The 22,403-nt window shown below is 52.6% G+C and overlaps 2 protein-coding genes across 8 annotated transcripts; both read right to left on the bottom strand.

Moving 5' to 3' along the window:
- Positions 1 to 848: 848 nt before the first annotated feature.
- On the bottom strand, positions 849 to 4,343 carry Swsap1 (SWIM-type zinc finger 7 associated protein 1). Its single transcript, XM_006982347.4, has 2 exons — positions 3,767 to 4,343; positions 849 to 3,143 (listed from the first exon to the last, which is right to left on the bottom strand). The coding sequence occupies exons 1-2, from the start codon at positions 4,007 to 4,009 to the stop codon at positions 2,550 to 2,552; spliced, it is 837 nt and encodes a 278-aa protein (XP_006982409.1). The 5' UTR covers positions 4,010 to 4,343; the 3' UTR covers positions 849 to 2,549.
- A 5,361-nt stretch (positions 4,344 to 9,704) lies between these two features.
- On the bottom strand, positions 9,705 to 22,393 carry Plppr2 (phospholipid phosphatase related 2). 7 transcript variants are annotated; one of them, XM_042280529.2, is made up of 10 exons: positions 21,341 to 22,393; positions 19,876 to 20,045; positions 19,042 to 19,121; positions 17,501 to 17,689; positions 17,235 to 17,382; positions 14,795 to 15,066; positions 13,847 to 14,023; positions 11,489 to 11,611; positions 11,127 to 11,178; positions 9,705 to 11,000 (listed from the first exon to the last, which is right to left on the bottom strand). In XM_042280529.2, the coding sequence occupies exons 3-10, from the start codon at positions 19,105 to 19,107 to the stop codon at positions 10,657 to 10,659; spliced, it is 1,371 nt and encodes a 456-aa protein (XP_042136463.1). In that variant the 5' UTR covers positions 19,108 to 19,121; positions 19,876 to 20,045; positions 21,341 to 22,393; the 3' UTR covers positions 9,705 to 10,656. The 7 variants fall into 7 exon arrangements, with proteins under 7 accessions (XP_042136463.1, XP_076431944.1, XP_006982408.1 ...); XM_076575829.1 differs by having other exon boundaries at positions 11,127 to 11,180; positions 11,506 to 11,611; XM_006982346.3 differs by having other exon boundaries at positions 17,235 to 17,370.
- Positions 22,394 to 22,403: the final 10 nt, after the last annotated feature.

The following is a 22,403-nucleotide window of genomic DNA, read 5'->3' as shown; positions in this document are numbered from 1 at the left end:
GGTTTGTCCCACCATGTGGAGTTAATGTGGTGCTGCGGACTGAACTTGAGCTTCATACACAGTAGGCAGGCCCTCTGCCCTCTGCCACGGCCTCTGTAAACACCCTCAAATCCCACCTTTTCCTGGATCTAGACCATGGGAAAACAGCTGAAGTCTTTGAGCTAAGATTGAGATTTCGGATCTGGCGACGTGAAGAGGGACCACGACAGTCAGGGTACGTTTTGCTAGCTGCCAGCGCGAGCCGCCTGAAACTCAGTGCCTCGTCCACTTCTGTGACGCTGCTCCTGGGGACATGAATCAATGTCTACTCACCCCAGATAGAAAACCTATGACAGACCAAAGTACACACGCCGCCAAAGTCCAGTTTGGCGAACCGACGGGTTTTACTGGAGCTATAATATGGGTGAGGGGTTACTTGCAGGAGTGGAAATGACTCAGCTGCATCACCAGCACGGCGACATCTCACAAAGCTGGGAACCTGAGCACACTGCACAGCCTGCAGGCAGCTGCACACGGAGAGCGTCCTTTCCAAGCAGCTCAGCTTGTCTGCGAGTTTCAGGGACTTCCTGAAGCCTCTGAGATGTTGACTTCTGAGCTTAAGGAGCTTCCATTGCAGAGTGAATTATTTACTACACCCTGGGGCTTGCGCTTACCTCCAAGATTTTTTTTTTTTTTTTTTTTTTTAAGATTTATGTACCTAGGCTGGGCAGTGGAGGCGCACGCCTTTAATCCCAGCATTCGGGAGGCAGACCCAGGCGGATCTCTGCGAGTTTGAGGCCAGCCTGGTCTAGAGTGAGATCCAGGACAGGCACCAAAACTACACAGAGAAACCCTGTCTTGAAAAAAACAAAAATTATGGACTTTTATTTCACGTGTAAGAGTGTTCTGCTCACACATGTTCACTTCATGTCTAGTGCCCAAAGAGGCTGAAAGGAGGGCATCAGATCCCCTGGATCTGTAGTTGCAAATGGTTGCGTCTGACATGGATGCTGCGAACTGAGCCCTGGTCCTGAGGGAGAATGCTTAATCATGGAGCCTTCTCTCCAGCTCCCTAATATTTTTGTTTGCTTTTGAGACAGTCTCACTATGTAGCCCTATGGTTGGCCTGGAACATTCCATAGAGACCAGGCTGTTCTTAAACACATACAGACAGATCTGCCTGCTCCTGGCTAGGATTAAAGGCCTGACCCACTTTGGTTTTTTGAGACAGGGTCTAGTGTAGGCCAGAGTGGCTTCCAACACCTTCTGTAGCCAAGGACAACCTTGCACTGTGACCGCCTACCTCTACGCCCCAAAGCTGGCCTTACCATACCACCATGCTCAAATTCAGTTTAGTGACTTTAAAATGTATGTCTTAAGAAAGCTAAATGCGGGGCTGGAGAGATGGCTCAGAGGTTAAGAGCACTGGTTGTTCTTCCAGAGGTCCTGAGTTCAATTCCCAGCAACCACATCGTGGCTCACAGCCATCTGTAATGAGATCTGGTGCCCTCTTCTGGCCTGAAGGGATATATGCAAGTAGAACACTGTATACATAATAAATACATTAAAAAACAAAGAAAAGAAAGCTAAATGCATGCAAACTCTATACAGAGTGATTCCACTCCCAATCGTACACCCTAAACACACGTGTAAGGTCATGCGTAGGACTAGGTCCCTAACAGTATACAAGCTGAGGTAACTGGGATACAGCCCCCCATGGATATACAAGAGGAACCAAGTATGGGAGCACACTCCACAGGCCCTGCCCTCAAGATATCAGGAGTTCGGGCTGGAGAGATGGCTCAGCGGTTAAGAGCACTGGCTGTTCTTCCAGAGGTCCTGAGTTCCATTTTCAGCACCCACATGGTGGCTCACAACCATCTCTAGTAGAATCTGATGCCCTCTTCCGGCATAAAGTTGTATATGCAGACAGAGCAGTCATCTACATAAAATAAATAAATAAATCTTAAAAAAAAGATATTAGGAGTTCAAGGACAGCCTCAGCTAGGTATTTAGTCTGAGACTAACCTGAATTACATGAGATCTTATCTGGGCAAAGAATGAAACAGGTAAAAAGAAATGAGCTAGGAAACATGGCAGAATCTCATGGCCAGTGGGCAAAGGAAGCCTCCGATAACCATATTTACTTATTTTAAAGGTTTTGTTATTTATTTTTTTTAAAGATTTATTTATTTATTTATTATGTATACAGCATGTATGACTGCAGGCCAGAAGAGGGCATCAGATCTCATTACAGATGGTTGTGAGCCACCACGTGGTTGCTGGGAATTAAACTCAGGGCCTCTGGAAGAGTAGTCAGTGCTCTTAACCTCTGAGCCATCTCTCCAGCCCTTTATTATTTATTATTATTAGCATGGAGGGCATGTGTTTGCCTCTACCCAAATGTGGAGGTCAGAGGACAAACCTGCAGGAGTCAGGTCAAGATTTCTACCATGTGGGTCCCGGGAATCAAAGCCAGGCCATCATGCTTCTTGGCAAGGCCCCTTAACTACCGAGTCACCTTGCCAGCCCCCAACAACCTAGTTTACAAAGAAAAAAACCTACACTTTTCAGGTCTTTGAATCTGCGCCTGTCTCTGAAGTAAGTATGCTATCCAAGGGAAACTGAGGACCAGAGAGGTTGTCACACACCAAAGTTGATGACTGGCTTCCAGCACTTGGACTTGTTTTATCTGGGCTGGGCTTTGACGCCTGTGGAGGCCAGGGGGTGACTGCCATCTCTCCATTGGGTAAGAAGGTCACTGACCACTCCACCCTGGGGCTCAGCTGGCCCGACTCCAGGCTGGCTCGAAGGCAGTGTTGCTGTCCCAAGCCTAGGGCATCTGGCTGCAGCCAGCACTGTGCAGGAAAATACCGCTGAAGCAACGTGAGATGGGGGGCATCACCGTCTCCTTCTTTTGGGGTCTCAAGGGCCACCACAAGCCCACAGCTGCCACTGGCTCCCAGACGGCCGCTAAAGTAGGCAGCAGTATCCAGAAGCAATGCAGCCACGTAGGCGGCCTCCTGGGCCCCCGAATCCTCTGCCAGGTATTCTTCCAGGCCGTCCAGCAGCAGAAGGGATGGCGCAGGCCCGGGGGCCTCGTGGGCAGAGGCCAGCAGCTGGAGAAGCTCTGGAACTGAGGATGGGTACTGGAATCGAATCTTCTAGAAGACAGGAGAAGGCAAGATTTGATATAGGGGGCCAATGCTCCCTACTAGGGGGGCCATGACTCCAGCACACCTTCCCAGCCCAGGCTCTCACGCCCCACAAAGTTCCAGGGTGCAGCGCGGGCTCACATGTTCTCTGCCCTTCTTTCTCACCTGCCCTCCTGCAGCACGTATCACTGCCCAAGGCTATTTAAGGAAAGATTCTTTTTTTTCTTTGATACAGGGTCTCATGTAACCCAGGAAAAGTCATTAGAGAGAGGGAGGGAGGGAGAGAGAGGGAGAGGGAGGGGAGGGGGAGGGGGGAGGAAGGGAGGGGGGGAGAGAGAGGGAGAGGAAAAGGGGGAGCCTGCGTGCGTGCATGCGTGCTCCCACAAGAAACCAACTGCACTGTAGACCCGGGTTTCTGCCCTGACCCCGCCTCCTGGGCGCCCACGCCGACCGATCACAGGACGGTCTTTCATTCAATCTTAACTAGACCCGCCCTGCCCCGCCCCACCTAACTACTCCGCCTCCTCCATCCACCGCGGCCACATTGGCTCTGTGATGTGCCATTGGCCGGCCGACCTGTCACTCATGCGCAACCCATCCCGCCATTGGGCGACACCCAGCGCTCCGCTTACCTGCAGCCGCCAGTGGTCCCGCGCCGCGGGTGTGTTGAGCGGCAGGCTCTGAAGCGGCCTCCGCGTCAGGAAGAGCACAGGCCCGCGGCCTTCCCCCGCCGCCTCAAGGGCCGCCGCAAACAGCAGCGACGTCTGCGCCGAGCGCGGAGCGCCTAGCAGCAGCAAAGGCGGCCCGGCCGCTCCATCCACCCCGGGCCCGGCCGCGCGGCCTGCGTTCAGCACCCGCCTCAGCGCCTCCGCCATTTGCCGAGCCCCGCTGGCCAATCAGGGGTGCGTTCTCACGCCGGGCCCGCCCCCGCCGGCGCCTCATTGGCTGTAGTTCACAGCTTCGCCCTCGGCCACCGCACGGAACGTGGCATCTGCTGCCGGAAGCCGCGTGGTCAGAGTCAAAGGAAGGTCGCGGGCGCGAACGCGCTCCCCAGAGGCGCCCGCCCGGCCTCCAGGTCGGAGCTGGGGAGGGTGGCTCAGCCGTTATTCCGAAAGACCCGGGTTCAGTTCCCACCACCCACAAGGTGACTGACAGCCGTCCCTAACTCCCGACTCAGCGAATCCGACGCCCTCTTCTGGCCTCCGCGGGCACGAGGCCCGCATATATACATGCGCCGCCGCCGTGCACGCGCGCGCACACACACACGTAAAAGTAAATCTTAAAAAAAATAATGTGGGTCATCCTTAGCTACATATTGAAGTTTTCGGCCATCCTGAGCTACGTGAGCCCCTGTCTTAAATAAAAATAAAAACCAGACTCCTAACCTCAGCTTGCCCACCTGCAAAACGAGTATTATGAGTCCTATGAGTCCTTGTGATCATTGCAATGTGTTGGTGTGATCATTCGCTGATGTCACCAAAGGACAGTTCACAGATGGAAAGGGACATCTGTTTGTTTGTCTCTGCATGCTTGAATATGGAAATGTGCTATATATGGGCTACAGACTCGGAACTCAGATTTTTTTTTTTTTTTTTTGATAGGGCCCCGGACATTTTACACTTGTCTGGAACTCTGAGGATGGCTTATGCTAGCATGCCAAGTTAATGCAGGGCCGTGGCTCAAACTCAGGGTTTTGTACATATTAAGCAAGCATGCTACAACCTGCCACGTCCCTAGCCCTCAATGAGGGGTTTATTACGTTTATTTAGTTGGTGTGTGTGTGTGTGTACTCCAGTGACACAGTGTGCATGTGTGCAGAGGACAACTTGTGGGATGGGATGCAGTTCCCTTCCACCGTGTGGCTTCCCAGGATAAAAGATCTTCAGGACTAATGGCAGGAACCTCAGCCATCTCACTGGCCCTGATTCTGTTTTATTTTACAATCTTTATGTGTGTGGGTGTGTGCAGGTGGGACCATGTCAACCCCAGCTTCCACCTCACTCACGTTGTTCACTGCTGTGTAGGCCAGAGCTTCTGGGGATCCTCCTGTCTCCACCCCCAGCTCATCACAGGATGCAGATACTGTGTCTACAAGGTGTTAATGCCTGCACAGCCAGGACTTTACATCCTGAGCCCTCTCCCAGGCTGCCTCTATGAGGGTTCTTAAAGGGGCCTGTCATCTGATTTCCTCCTTGGCCTGGGACCTTCTTAATGCTTTCTTGTGTTGATGGGAGGAAGAACATTGCTTCTGTGGAGAGAACAAGCTATGCTAAGAGAATGAGGGCCTTGGATGCTTCTTCATGACAGTCTGCTGACCACACTGAGGACTGAAATTCTTTCTTTTTTAATTATTTATTTTTATTTTATGTGTGTTGGTGTTTTGCCTGTATGCATGTCTGTGTGAGGGTGTCAGATCTTGGAGTCACCGACAGTTGTGAGCTGTCACGTGGGTGCTGAGAATTGAACCTGGGTCCTGGAAGAGCAGTCAGTGCTCTTAACCACTGAGCCATCTCCCTAGTCCTGAGAACTGCAATTCTTGTTAAATCACTGAATGAAGGAAGGAAGAATTAATGAGAACCAAGATCCTGATTGCTCAGCCAGTCTCTTCACCCAGACTTGGCTCTAGAGCTGTCACTCAAGCCTTTGTTTCCCTGGAAACCTTGTCTCCTAGTAACTTCAAAGTGGTACGGTTGCCTGGAGACCCAGGGACAGGGCGGAACCGCGATTTCCTGGGCTTACTCTCTCCCTCTGGGGACAGAAAACAGCTCCACAACATCCCCCGGTACACCCACACACACAGCTGGGCACCCCTACACCCTGCACATACACACACACACACCACCACCATGGCATTTTGCATATATTCCCTTTTCAGACATTCATTTACCCCCCCATACACACACTCACAGCTGAACCCTGACACAAAGAATCCCATACAGTATCCCCATTTTCACACTCTATGCCGTCCCTCACACACACACACACACACACACACACTGAGATGGCTGTATGATTGGCATTCCGCACACAAACATCCATCCATCCTCAGCACTGTTACACTGTTCTGTGAAGTAGGCTGCTTTAGCCTCCCACCCCCGCCCCAGACACAGCCTGACAGTGCAAAGCACGAAGTGCGGAAGCCCAGGTCCCAGGAGCACACTAAGCACGGCTCTTCTTGCTCCTTGCCCAGAAGAGTTGGCTCGAAGGGCTCTGTCTAGCTCTGTCTTTGGTTGGTTTCGTCTTTTTCTTCCTCTCTTTCCCTCAGCACTGGGGATTGAACATAGGGTCCCAACTTGCCAAGTAAACATTCTAACACTGAGCTACATGCATCCCTGACCCTGACTGGAAATAAATAAATAAATACATAAAGTGTAAGTGTGTGTGTGTGTGTAAGTTTTGCCTGCATGTATGTGCACAATGTGTGTGCCTGGTGCCCCCAGAGGCCAGAAGAGGGCGTCAAATCCCCTGGGATGGATTTACAGATGGTTGTGAGTCACTTTGTAGGTGCTGGGGATCAAACCCAGGACTTCCGGAAAAGCAGCCTCTCCAGAGCTTTTTAAATTTTTCATCATTGGGTTGGAGAGATGGCTCAGTGGTTAAGAGCACTGGCTGCTCTTCCAGAGGACCTGAGTTCAATTCCCAGCAACCACATGATGGCTCACAACCATCTCTAGTGGGATCTGATGCGCTCTTCTGGCATAAAGTTGCACATGCAGACAGAGCACTCATAAAATAAATAAAATAAATGCATCTTTATATTTTCACCATCATCAGTTATTATTATCAGTGTGTGTGTATCTGTGTGCGTGTGGGTGCATGACTGGAGAGTCATCCCATGGCAAGCATGTGGAGGTCAGAGAACAACATGTCTATCCGCCTCTCATTCCACCTTTACCTGGGTTCTGGAGAGCAAACTCAGGTCAGCAGGCTTTGCCACAAAGAAGCACTGAGAGCCGCTGAGCCATCTCCCTCCCCCCCCCACCCCCACAGTCTTGTCTGCTTGGCTCAGGCGGCCCAGGCTGGCCTCCAACTTGCTGTGTTGCCGAGAACAGCCTTGAGTGTTGAATCCTGCTGCTTTCATCCCCCAGGTGTTTGGGTTACATGCATACATCATGCCTGACCACAAACATTAGTATACACTGGGATGGAACACAGGCTCTCACACTAGTCAAATGATCTACCACTGAGCTTAATTCCCAGCCCTGGAGAGCTCAGAAGAAGTTAATTGTCGCTTCTACCTGAGGTTGTCCATTTGTGATGTGCGTGCCTGCAGGACAACCCTCTTCCCACCTTTAAGGCCCTCCATTGCCGGCCTCTGAGTCAGCACCAAGGACAAGGTCAGCCGGGCGCTGTCCGCGGTCCTGAGACTGTGCTCCCCCCCCTGACAGGCCAGGAAGTTTCAAGGCCCGCAGGCCCCACAGATGACGTGTGTGAGTTTTGCAAGCAGCCCTGGTCAGTCAAGACAAAGGCTTTATGATCAAGTGAGCATTCTCATGGCTGATCTCCCCGTGGCCAGCGACCAGCCCCTCCACCTCGCAGACTGCCTCCTCCTTCTCTCTGCTCTTCATTCACTGAGTCCCAGCAAACACAGTCGTCCTTGTTTTTTTTCTTGGATATGTCAGGCATGGGGCTCACCTCAGGACCTTTGCACCTGCTGTCTTGTTTACCTGGGATTCTTCCTGCCCCCCCACCACATACTCTGGTTCCTCTCTCCTCTCTCTCTCTCTCTCTCTCTCTCTCTCTCTCTCTCTCTCTCTCTCTCTCGATGTCTGTGACTCTCTTACTGCTACACATCCACACACATTCTCCAGATGCTCACGTGACTCCCTTTCTTTCCTCACATCTCACCTATGCTGTTTTCTTCTCAGCGGACTCCCAGAAAACTCTTTAAATATGGAATCTGTCTCCATTCCAGAACTCTCTCACACACACTTTCTCCCTTCCTGCTGATGTAGCCCAGGCTGGATTCCAACCTGTTGTGTAGCCGAGGATGACCATGGACTCCTCATGGTCCTGCTCCTCCACCTCCCAAGGACTGAGATCACAGACATGGGCCACTATGATTAGCTACTCACCCTCTCTGGAAATGTCTCATTACCTTTATTTAATATGAGGAAAGTGACATTGTGCTGAGGACAGAGGACAGTTGTATGAGTCATTCTCTTCCCGTCCTGTGGTTCTTGAACAAGACTCAGGTGTGTCAGCAAGCACCTTTACCCAGTGATCCATCTCTCCAGCCCCTCAATTTTCTTAACTTAAAAAAGCATTTTAGCCAATTGGTGGTGGAGCACACCTTTGATCCCAGCACTTGGGAGGCAGAGGCGGGCGGATCTCTGTGAGTTCGAGGCCAGCCTGGTCTACAGAGTGAGATACAGGACAGACTCCAAAACGACACAGAGAAACCCTGCTTCGAATAACAACAACAACAAAAAGCATTTTAAATCGTGTGTGTGTATGTGTGTGTGTGTGCGTGTGTGCATCATGTGAGTGTGGGTGCACTCAGAGTCAAAAGACAGCATCAGACCCCTTGGAGCTGAACTTATCGCCCCTACATGAGCACTGGGAACAGACCTTCACTCAGCCATGTCTCCAGGCCCTCTTTTTAACATTACCATTGTTATTATTATTACTGGGGAGTCATGGAGGGAGACAGAGAGGATGTGCCATGCTGTACATGTGAAGTTCTCCACAGTTTGTGCTTCCCTCACACCCTGGGTTCTAGGGATGGAACTCAGGTTGTCAGGCTCCAAGAGAAGGGCTTTCACCCGCTCCGCTATCTCACGGGCTCTCACCCCACAATTCTTTTTTTTTTTTTTTTTTTTTTTTTTTTTTTTTTTTGAGACAGGGTTTCTCTGTGTAGCTTTGTGCCTTTCCTGGAACTCACTTGGTAGCCCAGGCTGGCCTCGAACTCACAGAGATCCGCCTGCCTCTGCCTCCTGAGTGCTGGGATTAAAGGCGTGCGCCACCACTGCCTGGCTCACCCCACAATTCTTACATTATCTTCCTTGGCTTGAGTTTTCTACTGGTCAGATATCAATACCTACATATCAGAGACCGAAAGCCCTGGTATTGGGCTACACCTGTAATCCCAGCACTCGGGAAGCTGAGGAAGGATGGTCATGGGCTACATGAGACCCTAGAAATCTCAAGCCCTTTTTTAAATCCTTGAACCTAGAGTTTGGACTCTATACGGTTTCATATTTGAGGCTTTGGGGATGTGCGTGACAGGGTCCCAGGCAACCCAATCTGCTCTCCAGCTTGCTACGTAGCCAAAGATGACCCTGAATTCCAGGTCCCTGTGCCTCCACCTCCCCTGTGTTTGACCACAGGCACATGCCACTACACCAGTTTGTGAGAAGCTGAGGATGGGTGTCCCAGGCAAGCGCTTTTCCAACCACCCCACATCCCTAGCCCCGATCCAGGACTCTGGCCCGTGTCACTGGCCCCACGGCCACACTGCCTCTCCACGTTTGTCCTTAGATACCCCGCGGCAGCTCACCCACACCCCTGCTCACAGCCATCTAGATCCAGTCTCCCCAGCACTCGGGGGAGGCAGGCACCGGGCCAAACTTCTGTTACAAACAGGTCTTTATTAAAGATGAGGAGGGAGGCAGGGAAGGGGACAGTGTTTCATCTGCCCACTGCCTTTGGCTATTCGGGGTAGGGGGACCTCCTTCTGCTTCACCCATGCCCCCCAAGATGGCACATCTGCGTGAGGCTGAGGCATAGGGAGCAGTATGAAGAAGAAGGGTGGGTCCCAAGAAAATAAAGTATTTTTCCACAGCCCTAATAAATAATAGAAGGTTTGGGGGTGCCCTGGGCACAGCCAAGGGGAGACAGCACCCGGAACTCCAAAACCTGTGAACTGGGGCAAGCCCTACCCAAGTAGGGAGTGGGAGGGTGTGAGATGATGCACCTGGGGGAGGAGCTAGAAGGGTAGGGATGCCCACAGGACCCTGCTATGGGGGAGCCTGCCCCCCACCCTCCAGCTGGACTCCGTGATTCTAGGGAGAGTCTGGACAGCCCTCCTTGACTTTGACTTGGCTTTGACACGGGTGGTCCCCCATTGACTGGAATCATTCCCACCCACTCTCGGCAATTCTGAAAACCAAGGGCTCCTATTGGCTGTTTAGACACTGAGCGTTGGCCAGAGTTGCCCCCTTGCTTGAGGGCGCTAAGAAGTGAGAGGTTCTTATTGGCTGCAGTAAACTTTTCGGTTGAATTCTGAGAACTAGGAGCTCTCCCTGGATAGGCAATGGTCAGTTGGGTCAATCATCAGCCGTTAAAAGGGCAGTCCTAGGGACATGGGCCCACCTGGTTACTTTTGCTTACCCAGATGTCCCAGAAGGCCAAAGAGCAGTCAAGAGACGCCCCCACCCCCCAAGTGTCCTTCCAGCCATCTTCTGATGCCGAGCCTGGCTGGTTTGGAGGGCCAGGGTCCTTTAGCACTTGCGTGGCACACGCACGCGTGGCAGGGAAGAAACGGGGGGGGGGACACTGGGCATATTTTAGGTGGTGGGTCTCACAGCAGGTGGTCGCGGCTGGCAAACAGATAAGGGCTGAAGTTGTCGCGGTGGAAGGGGGAGGGATGGAGTCCACTGAGGGTGTACAGGTCCCGTAGCAGGGGCGTGGGCAGCAGCAGCTTCCGGCCGCGGCCGCCTCCCCCGCCTGGGCCCCCGGGTCCAGGGGAGGAAGGCGAGGGACCCTGGCTGGGAGTCGGTGCGGGCAGGGGCAGCGGCAGCGGCAGGGGTGTTGGCTCAGACCTCAGTCGAGGGCGGGGCACACGGGGCGAGGAGCACATGGCTGGGGCCCTGGAGGACACACAGCTGGGAATCAGGTGGCCACGGCGGGCACAGTTCTGCGGCTCTGGAGATGACATTCGGAGACGAAGGGGTTAGCAGAACTGGAAGGTTGGCAGAGAAGCCCAAGGGGGACCTCCGCCCACCTGCAAGAGACCCTCCCTGCTCAGCCCCCCATTTCCTCAGCACTCACTGGATGGGGTGAGCCGTGCCGGTGTCGAATGCGGCCTGCAGGTCTCGGGTTCCTGAGACAAAAAAGAAGAGGGAGGAGGCTAGAGGATCCCAGGACCCCTCAACTCCCAGTCAAAAGGGGCTCATCGGCCGGACGCCCCCATGGAAGACGCAGATTAACGACGTAACTTTGGGAGGGAGAGGGGAGTGTAACCTTCCATGCACTAAGGCTTGTTTCTTCCTAGGACTTCATCCCCAGAGCTGGATGGCTCCCCACCACCCTCCCCCGCGAGGCAAGGACCCTCACCGCCTGATTTCCTGCCTCCCTGGGCCTCCCCCACCCACCACCCTCTCCAGCCCGGAGCAGCTCCCGGGCCCCCTTACCTGGGCCACACTTAACTTTTCGAGGGGGCTGTCCATAGTGGGGGCCTGGCTCAGGTCCTCCCAGGGGGAGAGCCTTCGGCCAGAGGGGGGTCGGCTCTGGAAATTGTGTACAACACAGGTGACCTAGGCCAGAGAGATAGGAGCATGTTGAGGCCCGAGACCAGCAACACGAGAATTATGAAAAGACCATCAGTTTCAAATAGAAACTGAGGCTAGGATTTCCAAACACATGTAACCTTTCGTTACAATTTACTTTTTCTTATTGGTTGGTTTTTATTTTTTAAGAAAGGATCTCTCTATGGCTGTCCTGGAACTCTGTGTAGACCTGGCTGGCCTTGAACTCAACAGAGATCCACCTGCATCTCCTCCCAAGTGCTGGGACCAGGAGCGTACCACCATGCCTGGCTGCATTTATATGCTTGATATTTGGTATATTGTGCAATTATTTGGCATGAATATTGGTTTTTAATTTTTTTTTAGATTTATTTTTATTTTCTGTCTATGAGTGCTTTGCCTGTATGTCTGTGTACCACTTGCATGCCTGGTGCCCATGGAGGCCAGAAGAGGGCACTGGATCCCGTGGAACTGGAGTTACAGATGGTTGTGAGCCACCATGTGGGTGCTGGGAACTGAACCTAGGTCCTCTGCAAGAGGGCCAGTGCTCTAACATTCTGAGCTGTCTCTCCAGCCCTGAATATAGATATTTCAGTGTTTCAAAATATTATTACTTTTTATTATAACTACTCACTCTATGGGGATCCACCCATAGCACACTGCCTTTGTGGAGGTCAAGGGAAAACTTTGGGGAGTTAGTTAATTCCTTTTGCCAGGTGAGACCCAGGATGGAATTCTCACTTAGGCAGTTACACGACTGCCTTTACCTAAGGAGTTTTCTCAGCAGCCTTTCCCCAAATGTTCAAGGAGGGCTGAGCTATGGGTCACTCCATATGATGCTTGCCTAGCATGCATGAAGCCCTGGGTTTCACTCCCAGCACCACAAAAACAGGGCATTGGTGGGGTAGTGTATGGAATCCCAGCACTAGGAAGATGAGGCAGGAGGATCAGAAGTACAAGGTTATGTTTGGCCAGGAGTTGGTGGCACACAATTTGAGTGCCACCACTTGGGCGGCAGAAGTAGTCAGAGTTCTGAGTTCAAGGCCAGCTGGTCTACACAGTGCACTTCAATCCAGTCAGGGTTGCATAATGAGACCCTGTCAAAAAAATTAAAAAAAGAAAAGAAAGAAAGAATAGAAAAAAAAGGGGGGGGGGTTCATTGATTCACTATATAGCAGCTCTGGCTGGGCCTGGAACTCACTTTGTAGACCAAGCTGGCCTCAAACTCAAGAAATCTGTCTGCTTTTGCTACCCAAATGCTGGGATTAGAGGGATGTGCCACCATGCGTGGTCAAAATTATATATATATGGTTTTTTGAGACAGGGTTTCTCTGTGAAACAGTCCTGGCTGTCCTGGAACTCACTCTGTAGACCAGGCTGGCCTCCAACTCACAGAGATCCACCTGCCTCTGTCTCCTGAGTGCTAGGATTAAAGGCTTGTGCCATTACTGCCTGGTCAAAATATTCTTTAAAAATATATTTGGGGGTTCAGGAAAATGGCTGGTACACACGTGCGCGCGCACACACACACACACACACACACACACACACACACACACACATTTAATGCAGGCAAAACTCACACAAAATTAAAACTACACAAATCTTTAAAATACGTGCATATTTTTTAATGTATGGGTGGGTGTACATGTCTGTGTATGTGCAGGTGCATGTTTGTGGGTGTGTGGGTGTGTATGTGTGTGCACATGAAGGTGTGTTCTGTTGTGGAGGACACAGGCTGGTGTGTGTGGAAGGCAGGGCTAGTCTCTGGTGTCATTCCTCAGGAGTGGTCCACCTTGCTTTTTGAGACAGCCTCTCGTGGGCTGGAGCCCCCAGATCAGGCTAGACTGGCTGGCCAGTGAACCCCAGCAAACCTCCTGTCTGCCTCCCTGGTGCTGAGCTGGCAAGCATACCACTTCTGGCTTTTACGTGGGTGCCAGAGATCTGAATTCAAATCCTCATGCTCCACCAACTGAGCCACACCCCCTCCCCGTAAAATAGTATTTATTTCAGTTGCAGAGTGTTGTGGCATCCCTTTAAAATTTGCCCACCATGGCATGACCTTGTCAACCCACTTCATAGATGAGAACAAGCAAGCAGTCAGGGTCAAAAAGGAAAGGACGACTGCCCTCCCCAGGTCCCGCAGACTTTATACACCCTTCGGCATCATCGAGCAATTCTGCCCCTTGGGTCAGGGGACTGATAGAGGTCTTCCATTCAGAGACGGGTGGGAGGGGGACTCACCAGAAACGTGGCGATGGCCGCCCCCGTCAGAAAGCCAGCCAGCACGTCCGACCAGTGGTTGCGATACTCTGCCACGCGGACCACGCCCACCAGGAAGGCGGGGCACAGCAGGGCCAGGCAGAGGGAAGGTTTCACCAGGCGGGAGCCCTTCACCCGGAACACTAGGGTCACGTACATCTGTGGGACCCAAACTGATCAGAGGATGAACCCACGCTTTTCGGGTCAGAGCAATGGAGGCTTGAGGGAGTGGCCGAGGGCCTCCAGGAATGGGGCAGTGGACCCAAAGCGGGCCTCCGTAGGGGCAGGTGGAGATGTGACCACACACGTATAGAGAAGGGGTGCCTGGATTTGGGGTGGCAGGGGAGGGACTCCAAGGGTCCCAGGGGTTCTGCATGAAGGTAGTGTGGCCAGAGCGCCAAAAAGGACAGGTGAGGGTCTCTGGAACAGGCTTCCCCGTGATGGGGAAAGATGCTCGCTGCATGAAAGCAGGCGCACAGAACCAAGGAACAGAATCAGGGCCTAAGGAGCTTGTTCCGGGAAGTAGCCTCACAGCCTCATGGGGTCACAGAAGTGGCCTGGAGGGGACACATCAGTCATTCCAGAGGCCAGAAGAGGAAAGAAATCAAAGCAACAGAACGTGGGAACAGTGAAAGGCAACGGAGAGAATTACAGAATTAGGGGCGTGGTCAAAGCAGCAAAGGGGAGGGGCGAGCGCTCCAGGAGGCGGAGTCAAAGCCCACATGTTTACTTCCCCAGCCATCATCCTGGGCCTGCAGCCTCGTGCACCTGCGAGGGGCGGAGAGTCCACGGCAACTGGGGGGTAGTCCGGGCTCTAGGGCTGGGGTGCACCACGAGGGTGTGTGGCCTCCCGAAGCTCCAGCTCAGTGGGCGTGGCCGCACTCCCAGAGCTCCTCCCCCGGACCCCTGGCATCTCCCCCAGGGCCTCACCGCAGTGTAGGTGACCGCGTAGGCGCACAGGGCCGCGTCCTTGCAGGGGAAGGCGCGGCGAGCGGCGGCCACCAGGCTGGGGCTGCCTGCACAGGCGCTCTGGTCCGTGACGAAGCGGTCAGGCCCAGGCCGGTCAGGAGACGGCGGTGGGCAGCCCAGGGCCGTGTAGTTGGGGCGACACACAGACAGGAAGTGAGGCGTGGGGTTACCGGTCACCACCTGGCCCGCATTCGCAAAGATGGTCGTGGTGAAGAGGCCGAAAGAGTACACCCCTGGCGACGGGGAGAAAAGAGGTCATGTCCCTTCAACTGGGTCCCCACACCCTTGTCTATGTCTAAAATTAGTTTTTACGCCAGGCAGTGGCACACGCCTTTAATCCCAGTGCTGGAGAGGAAGAGGCAGGCGGATCTTTCTTTGAGATGGAGACAGGCCTGGTCTACAGAGTGAGTTCGAGGCCAGCCTGGTCTACAAAGTGAGTTCCAGGACAGCCAGGGCTACACAGAGAAATCCTCTTTTGAAAAAAAATCGAAAAAAAAAAAACCTTATACTTATTTATTTGGGTTTTATCTATTTGTGTAGACTCTGTTCTGCTTTATGTGGAGGTCAGAGGCTAGCCTGAGGTATTTAGTTCTTTTCTTCTACCACACAGGAACTCAGGTTGTCAGGCTTGGCAGCAAACTCCTTTGCCTGCTGGCAATCTCTGGTCTCAACTGTCTTGCTATTCTTAGGACGAAGGCCACTATAGTCAAGCTGGACCCTATGATAACTGCGCTGAAGTCCCCTTACCTTTGGTGCCACCATGGGTCCCTCACTATAATGTGTATCTACCTATAGTCTGCCTCTAAGAAACAAACTGTGTCGGGACGAGCCCTCCACCCCCCACCCCACCCCCGACTCCATCACAGCCACCGCGGCCCCTCACCACCACTGCATCAGGACTTCGGGACCCCCTAGGAAGACCCTATTGAAACTTCTGGGACTCCTCCTCTCCTTGCCCTTCTCTTCCTCTTATATTTGTTAAGAATTACATTTGTTTGGGGCTGGAGAGATGGCCCAGCAGTTAAGGGCACCGGCTGCTCTTCCAGAGGACCCGGGTTCAGTTCCCAGCACCCACATCACAACTGCCTGTAACTCCAGGTCCAGGGGATCTAACACCCTCACAGACATTTTCTTGCCTCACAGGCAAAAAAATAAATAAATAATTTAAAATTTTCAAAAGTTACATTAATTTGTGTGTGTGTGCTTATGTGCGAGGACATGAGAGGACAACTTGGGACAGACCTATGTGTCTGTCCTTCTAGCATACAGGTCTTAGGGTCTGAACTCAAGTTGTCAGACGTGGTAGCCTACACAGTGCCTTTACCCATGAACCCTCCGACCAGCATGCCCCACCCCCACCCAGGCAGAGTCTAGCTTTGTAACCCTGACTGGCCTTAAGCTTGATATATAGACCACGCTGGCTTAGGACTTTCAGTCTAGCCTGAACTTTAAAAAAAAAAAAAAAAAGGTTTACTTACTATTTTTACTTATGTGTATGTATGTGTGTGCCTTCATGAGTTTATGTGTACCACATGGATGTAGGTGCCCATGGAGGCCAGAGGGTGTCAGAGTCCCTGGAATGAGAGTCACAGGCAGCTGGGGGTGAGCAACTCATACCTGTCTGTAACTCCAGTTCCTGGGGATCCGATACCCTCATATAGACATACATGCAGGCAAAACACCAATGTACATAAAATAAAAATAATAAATTATTAAAAAAATAAGCTGGGCAGTGGAACATGCCTGTAGTTCCAGCACTCGACTCGAGAGGCAGAGGCAGGTGGATCTCTGTGAATTTGAGGCTAGCCTGATCTACAAAGTGAGTTTCAGGACAGCCAGAACTACACAGAGAAATCCTGTCTCCAATATTTGTGTGTGTGTGTGTGTGTGTGTTTGTATGCATGCCTCTGTCTATATGTAATGTATGTCTGTGTATGTATGCCTGTATCTAAGTGTCGGTACATGCATGTGTGTATATGTGTATGTGAGTGCGTGCATGCGTGCGTGCGTGCGTGCGTATGCGTGTGTGTGCCTGCATTATGTGTGTGTGTGTGCGCGCCTGCATCATGTGTGTGTGTGTGTGTGCCTGCATTATGTGTGTGTGTGTATGTGTGTGTGTGTGTGCCTGCATCATGTGTGTGTGTGTGTGTATGCCTGCATCGTGTGTGTGTGTGTGTGTGTGTGTGTGTGTGTGTGTGTGTGTGTGCCACATCTTATAGTCAGAGGACAACTCAGGAATCACCTCTCTCCTTTGACCACGTGGGTCTGGATAATCAAACTCACGTCAAGCTTGGTAGTAAGCGCCTGTACCCACTGAGCCGTAAGGTGGAATTGTCCCTTTGTCCCTGAACTCACCTCCCTCCCCAAGACCATTGGACTAACCCCAGGCTGCATCTCTCACCCAGGAAACGGACCAGCCTCCGGAGTGGGGGGCTGAAGCGGCAGCAGGCCCCAGACACGATGGTGCTCTCCCCACTGACAGGACTGGCGGAGGGCGGAGCAGGAAAGAAGGCGCGGGCCAGCTCCCCCAGCAGGATCTGTGGACGAGACTGAGATGGGGTCTTCGGGACCTTCGAGGCCAGCGCTCCCCCAGCCCCAACCTGGCCTTCCTGCCTTCGGGGAGTCTGTACTCCCTGGCATCCCCCCGGGTGACCCACACCATCTCACCGTGAACGTAGGCCCAGCAGTGACCAGGGCATAGATGAGGGCGGGAGGGGCCCGGCTGGCAGCCTCAGGCCCCGGGTACGGCTTGGCATAAGCGCTGTCATAGCAGAAGAAGCCCTGGGTGTGCACAGGGAAGGTGTCCGTGAACTCCAGGCGGTATGCCAGCAGGACCACAATGCCCAGCAACACAGACTGCAACCGGTCAGGGCCAAGAGAGGCAAAAAGAGACAGGAGGAGGTCAGAGGCCATGAGGCCGTGGAGAGAGAGACAGGAGAGGAGGGAGGGGAGGAAGGAATACATTTTTACCTTCCCAACAGCTGTAGCTACGGTTCTGTTTTTGTTTTGTTTTGTTTTATCTTGTTGTTTTGTTTTGAGGCAAGGCCTCATGTAACCCAGGATGGCTTTAAACTCACTATGGGGATAACTTCTGATCTTCCAGCTTCTACCTCCCTAGTACTGGGGTTATAGTTGTAGATCAGTACACCTTGTCTACTCAGTGCTGGGGATGGAGCCCATGGCTTTGTCAAGTTAGGCAAGTCTCTATGAACTGAACCATATCCTCAGCCCATTATTTATTTATCTATTTATTTACTTACTGGTTTTTTTTTTTTGGGGGGGGTCTCATTATGTATCTCAGGCTGGCATGGAAATCATACACTTTTGTTATTGTTGTTTTAGACAGGGTATTACTATGTACCCCTGGCTGTCCTGGAACTCACTATGTAGACCAGGCTGACCTCAAACTCACAGAGATCCCCCTGCCTCTGCCTCCTGAGTGCTGTGATTAAAGGTGTGCACCATCGCCTCCTGGCTTGATCTCATTCCTTAGTCCTGCCTGGCCTGGAACTTATCATGTATATGGAATGGCCTTCAAGTTGTAGGCATTCTCCTGCTTCTGCCTCCTGGATGTTAGGATTGCAAGTATGCATTTACAATGGCTGCACCTTGCAATTTCTTTTCTCTTTCTGTCTTTATCTTTTTTTTTTTTTTTTTTTTTTTTTTTTTTTGAGACAGTCTCATGTAGCCCAGGCTGGCCTTGACTTCCCTGAAATCCTTCTCCTTCAGCCACCCAAATGCTGAGGTACATGTGCCACATATGTGCCATCATGCCCTGTTAATTATGACCATTTTAGAGATGAAGAAACTGAGGCTCAGGCATGTAAAGTCCCAAAGTATGAATGGATTAGGGCAGAATGGGGCTGGAATCCAGAGAGGAATGCTTCTGAGTCCAACCCTGTCACCACATCTCAAAAGGGGGCAGCAGCTAAAGTTCCAGGGTAATGGGGTGCGAGAGGTCAGAGGGAGAGAGAGAGAGAGGAGAGAGAGAGGAGAGAGAGGGAGGGAGGGAGGGAGGGAGGGAGAGAGAGAGAGAGAGAGAGAGAGAGAGAGAGAGAGAGAGAGAGAGAGACTGGACTGGAGCCAGGAAGGTGGGAAAATGAGTATGGGAAAGGGGTGGTCCAGGGGCAGGGAAACAGGCTGGCCAGGGATAAAGGGATGAAACAGGAATCAGGTTCCCTTTCTCAGAGTGGCTCTGAGGTCCTCACCTCCACGAAGACGAAGCAGGGGATGATGGAGAAACTTCGCTTCAGGTGAGGTCTCCCTCCAGCCATGGTGAAGGCTGGGCCTGTGGAGGAGGAGGAAGTTCGAACTCCAGGGGCACATGAGTGCATGAGGCTTCGTGGAGTTCTGAGTCTGCTCTTTAAGGTGGTTCCCACCCTGCTGGCCCTGCCCCTGCCCACCGGACATCCTGCCTCTTCTAACGCCAGGCCCTGACTTCTACCTGAGACCCAAGACTTTTTTTTCAAGTTATTGTTTTGTGTGTGTGTGTGTGTGTGTGTGTGTGTGTGTGTGTGTGTATGCATGTGTGCCACATTCTTTGTGTGGAGGTCAGAGGGCAACCTTTCATGTGACCCAAAAGAGTCTATTGTGGTCTCTTTTCTCTACTTTCTACAAAATCCTAATCAGATCTCATGCCTTCTAGGGGGACCTCGAATCAGTCTTCAGAGGAGACACCTCCAGCTTTAGAGAGGGTGCCCTTCTCTTTGGCACCCACCTTAATCACATTTTAGGGAATTTCATCTTCTTCTCCCAGGGGATCCCATGCTCCCTGCCCTCCCACTCCCAGTAGGCCCTTTTCCTAATCCCTTCCATCATGGCCTCCACATGCCGGCCCCCGCCCCACCCCCATGGGCTGTGGTATCTGGTGCGGGCTGATAGCCAGACCCTCCCTCTCTCCCAGCTGCCTCTCCCTCCGCCCCCCATCTTCTCAGCCCAGCTGCCTCCCCCAATCTCCTCTCACCAACCCCCTACATCTAACTTCACTCCTCAAGGGGTCGGTAGCCGATACAGCTCACACCCACAGTGACACTTGCTCTCACCTGTGCCAGCGCCCTAGGGCTTCCCACAGGCCTCCACCTCGACCACCACCGTCTCACAGCCGCTCCCGGAGGCCAGCAGGGCAAAGACACTCATCTCCATTGCACGGATGTGGGAAGTGAGGCCCAGGCAGGAGAGGGGAGGCACTGTGTGTCCAGGGCTCCATTGAGGCCTGCTCCACAGAGTGACACATTGGAGTGAGGGTCACCATAGGTCCCAGATGTACAGAGTCACTCAGACGGGTACTCCCACACGGTACAAACCAGGCACAGCTTCCATCCCAAACTCTATACACAGGGACACCTCAACATGCGACATTCATCTATTCCACAGCAAGATCCAAGCACCCTGTGTGGGGTGCCTGCTTCGTGCTGAGCAAGCCAGGTTTGCTCATTCAGACACGTCCCCAGTACCCCTAAACACACACACACACACACACACACACACACACACACACGCACACACACGTCCCCAGTACTCCTAAACACACACACACACACACACACACACACAGAGTTTGCATATGGCCTGTCACAGACACCCACACAGGCGGAACATACCCCCTCAAACACAGTCAGAGAAACACACAGTCAGACACATCCCAGCCCCCTACAAACCCTCACCCAGATACAGTCATCACCAGACTCCAGGTTGCCAACACATTTAGAGTCACAGCAGAGTCACTGCACACAATGAGAGTCACAGAATGGGTCACAGTGTCACACCCCCAGTTTCAAGGCACTCAATGACAGTCACACATATGAACACCCTCTCCAGTCATAGGAGAGACAGTGTGCCATCCACAACCTCAGCCACATGGCCAGGCAAGGATATGTGTGACATGGACTTGCAGCCACCGCAGGTAAGATCAGACACCTGCCAGATTGCAAAACAGCCACGCACACCATCAGAAAGAACACAACAGTAACCACAAAATGACAGCCAGATCACACAACTAGACACCTAGACACACACACACAGTGCAAGCAGTCATAGAAACACCCTAAGGAAGCCAGCGCGCTTCATGGATCGTGTTCTCTCTCTCTCTCTCTCTCTCTCTCTCTCTCTCTCTCTCTCTCTCTCTCACACACACACACACACACACACACACACACACACACTCACACACCGGCGGACACACCCGAACCCAGCACAGCCAGAGAGCCACACAACCAGTTACACAACCACACACCAACACGGGGCAGCCACACCATCATTGACCCACAGCCACCCTCGCAGCACTGTGACCTGGCTCCTGAGGCCCCTGGGGGTCCCCTCTCCAGGTTCCCCTCCCCCAACCCCATCCAAAGCCCGAGACCGCCGCCTCCCCACCCCCTAGCTACCCTCCCCCAAAAATGGACCCGCAGGGAACGTATCGGAAGGACCCACGTCCCCGGTCTGGACCTGCGTGTCCGGGCTGGGCAGCCTCGAGGCTGGAAAGAAGAGGCGCCCACGCTCCTCCCTCACCCTGTCTAGGCCGTCGCCGCCTGAGCCCCCTCTCCGTCTAGACGGTGCCGGCGCTGCAGGACAGTCAGACAGACCGCTGGTCAGGCAGGCGGACACGGAGATGGAGAAGTCTGGACCGCCGGGCTTGCAGCTCCGCGCAGACTCCGTGGCCGAGGCAGGGGCGGGGCCAAGGAGCCTTATTTGCATAATCCAGTGGGGTGGGGAAACGGGACATCATTTGCATAACCCATGGGGGCGGGCCCACGGCGTCGTGTTTGCCAGGTGGGCGGGGACATTGGCAACCTCATTTGCATGGCACTGTGGGCGGGGAGTTGTTAGCGTATTGGGGCGGGGCTATAGAACGCTCATTTGCATACCTCAATGAAGCAGGCGGGATGTGTTGGCAGAGATTGGAAGGGAAAAGAATGGAGAGAGAGATGGGTGGGGTAGCCTGAGGGAAGAGAAGAGTTCAGCCCCTTCAAAGGACACGCTATGCCACGCCTCTCCTCATTTGGGCATCGAAAGCCAGAATATCTGGATAACCAGGTCCATTTTTGTGTTTGTGACCGACTCATGCAGCCCTAGATGGTCTCCAGTTCTCTTTGTAGTTAAGGCTGGCCTTGAGCTTTGGATCCTCCTGCCTCCATTTCCTTGAGTGCCATAATTCAGGCCTGTTCCACTACATCTGGTTTGTATGGTGTTGGGGCTGGAACCCCAGGTTTCCTGTATGCTAAGCAAGCACTGTCCTGATTTTGTTTTTTTACATTTTTTTAAATTACATTTATTTATTGGGGTGTGTGCCACATTTTGTGTGTATTTAGAGGTTGGATGACAACTTGCAAGAATTAGTTCTTTCCTACCATTGGGAGGGTCCCTGAGATCAAACTCAGGTCTTCAGACTTGGTGGCAAGTACCTTACCCATTAAGCCATTTGGTTGGCCCACTTCTGTTTTTGAGACACAGTCTCCTCTAGCCCAGGCTGGTCTCATACTTTCTGTGTTAACTTTGAACTGATGTGCCTACTTCCATCTACCTCCCAGGTGCTGGATTGTATGCCCAACTGATACACACTATTTTCTCACTG

This window comes from Peromyscus maniculatus, chromosome 7 (assembly GCF_049852395.1).
Source record: "Peromyscus maniculatus bairdii isolate BWxNUB_F1_BW_parent chromosome 7, HU_Pman_BW_mat_3.1, whole genome shotgun sequence".
Lineage (NCBI taxonomy): Eukaryota > Metazoa > Chordata > Mammalia > Rodentia > Cricetidae > Peromyscus > Peromyscus maniculatus.
The sequence above is the reverse complement of the archived record's forward strand: the minus strand, read 5'-3'. Positions and strand labels throughout refer to the sequence as shown.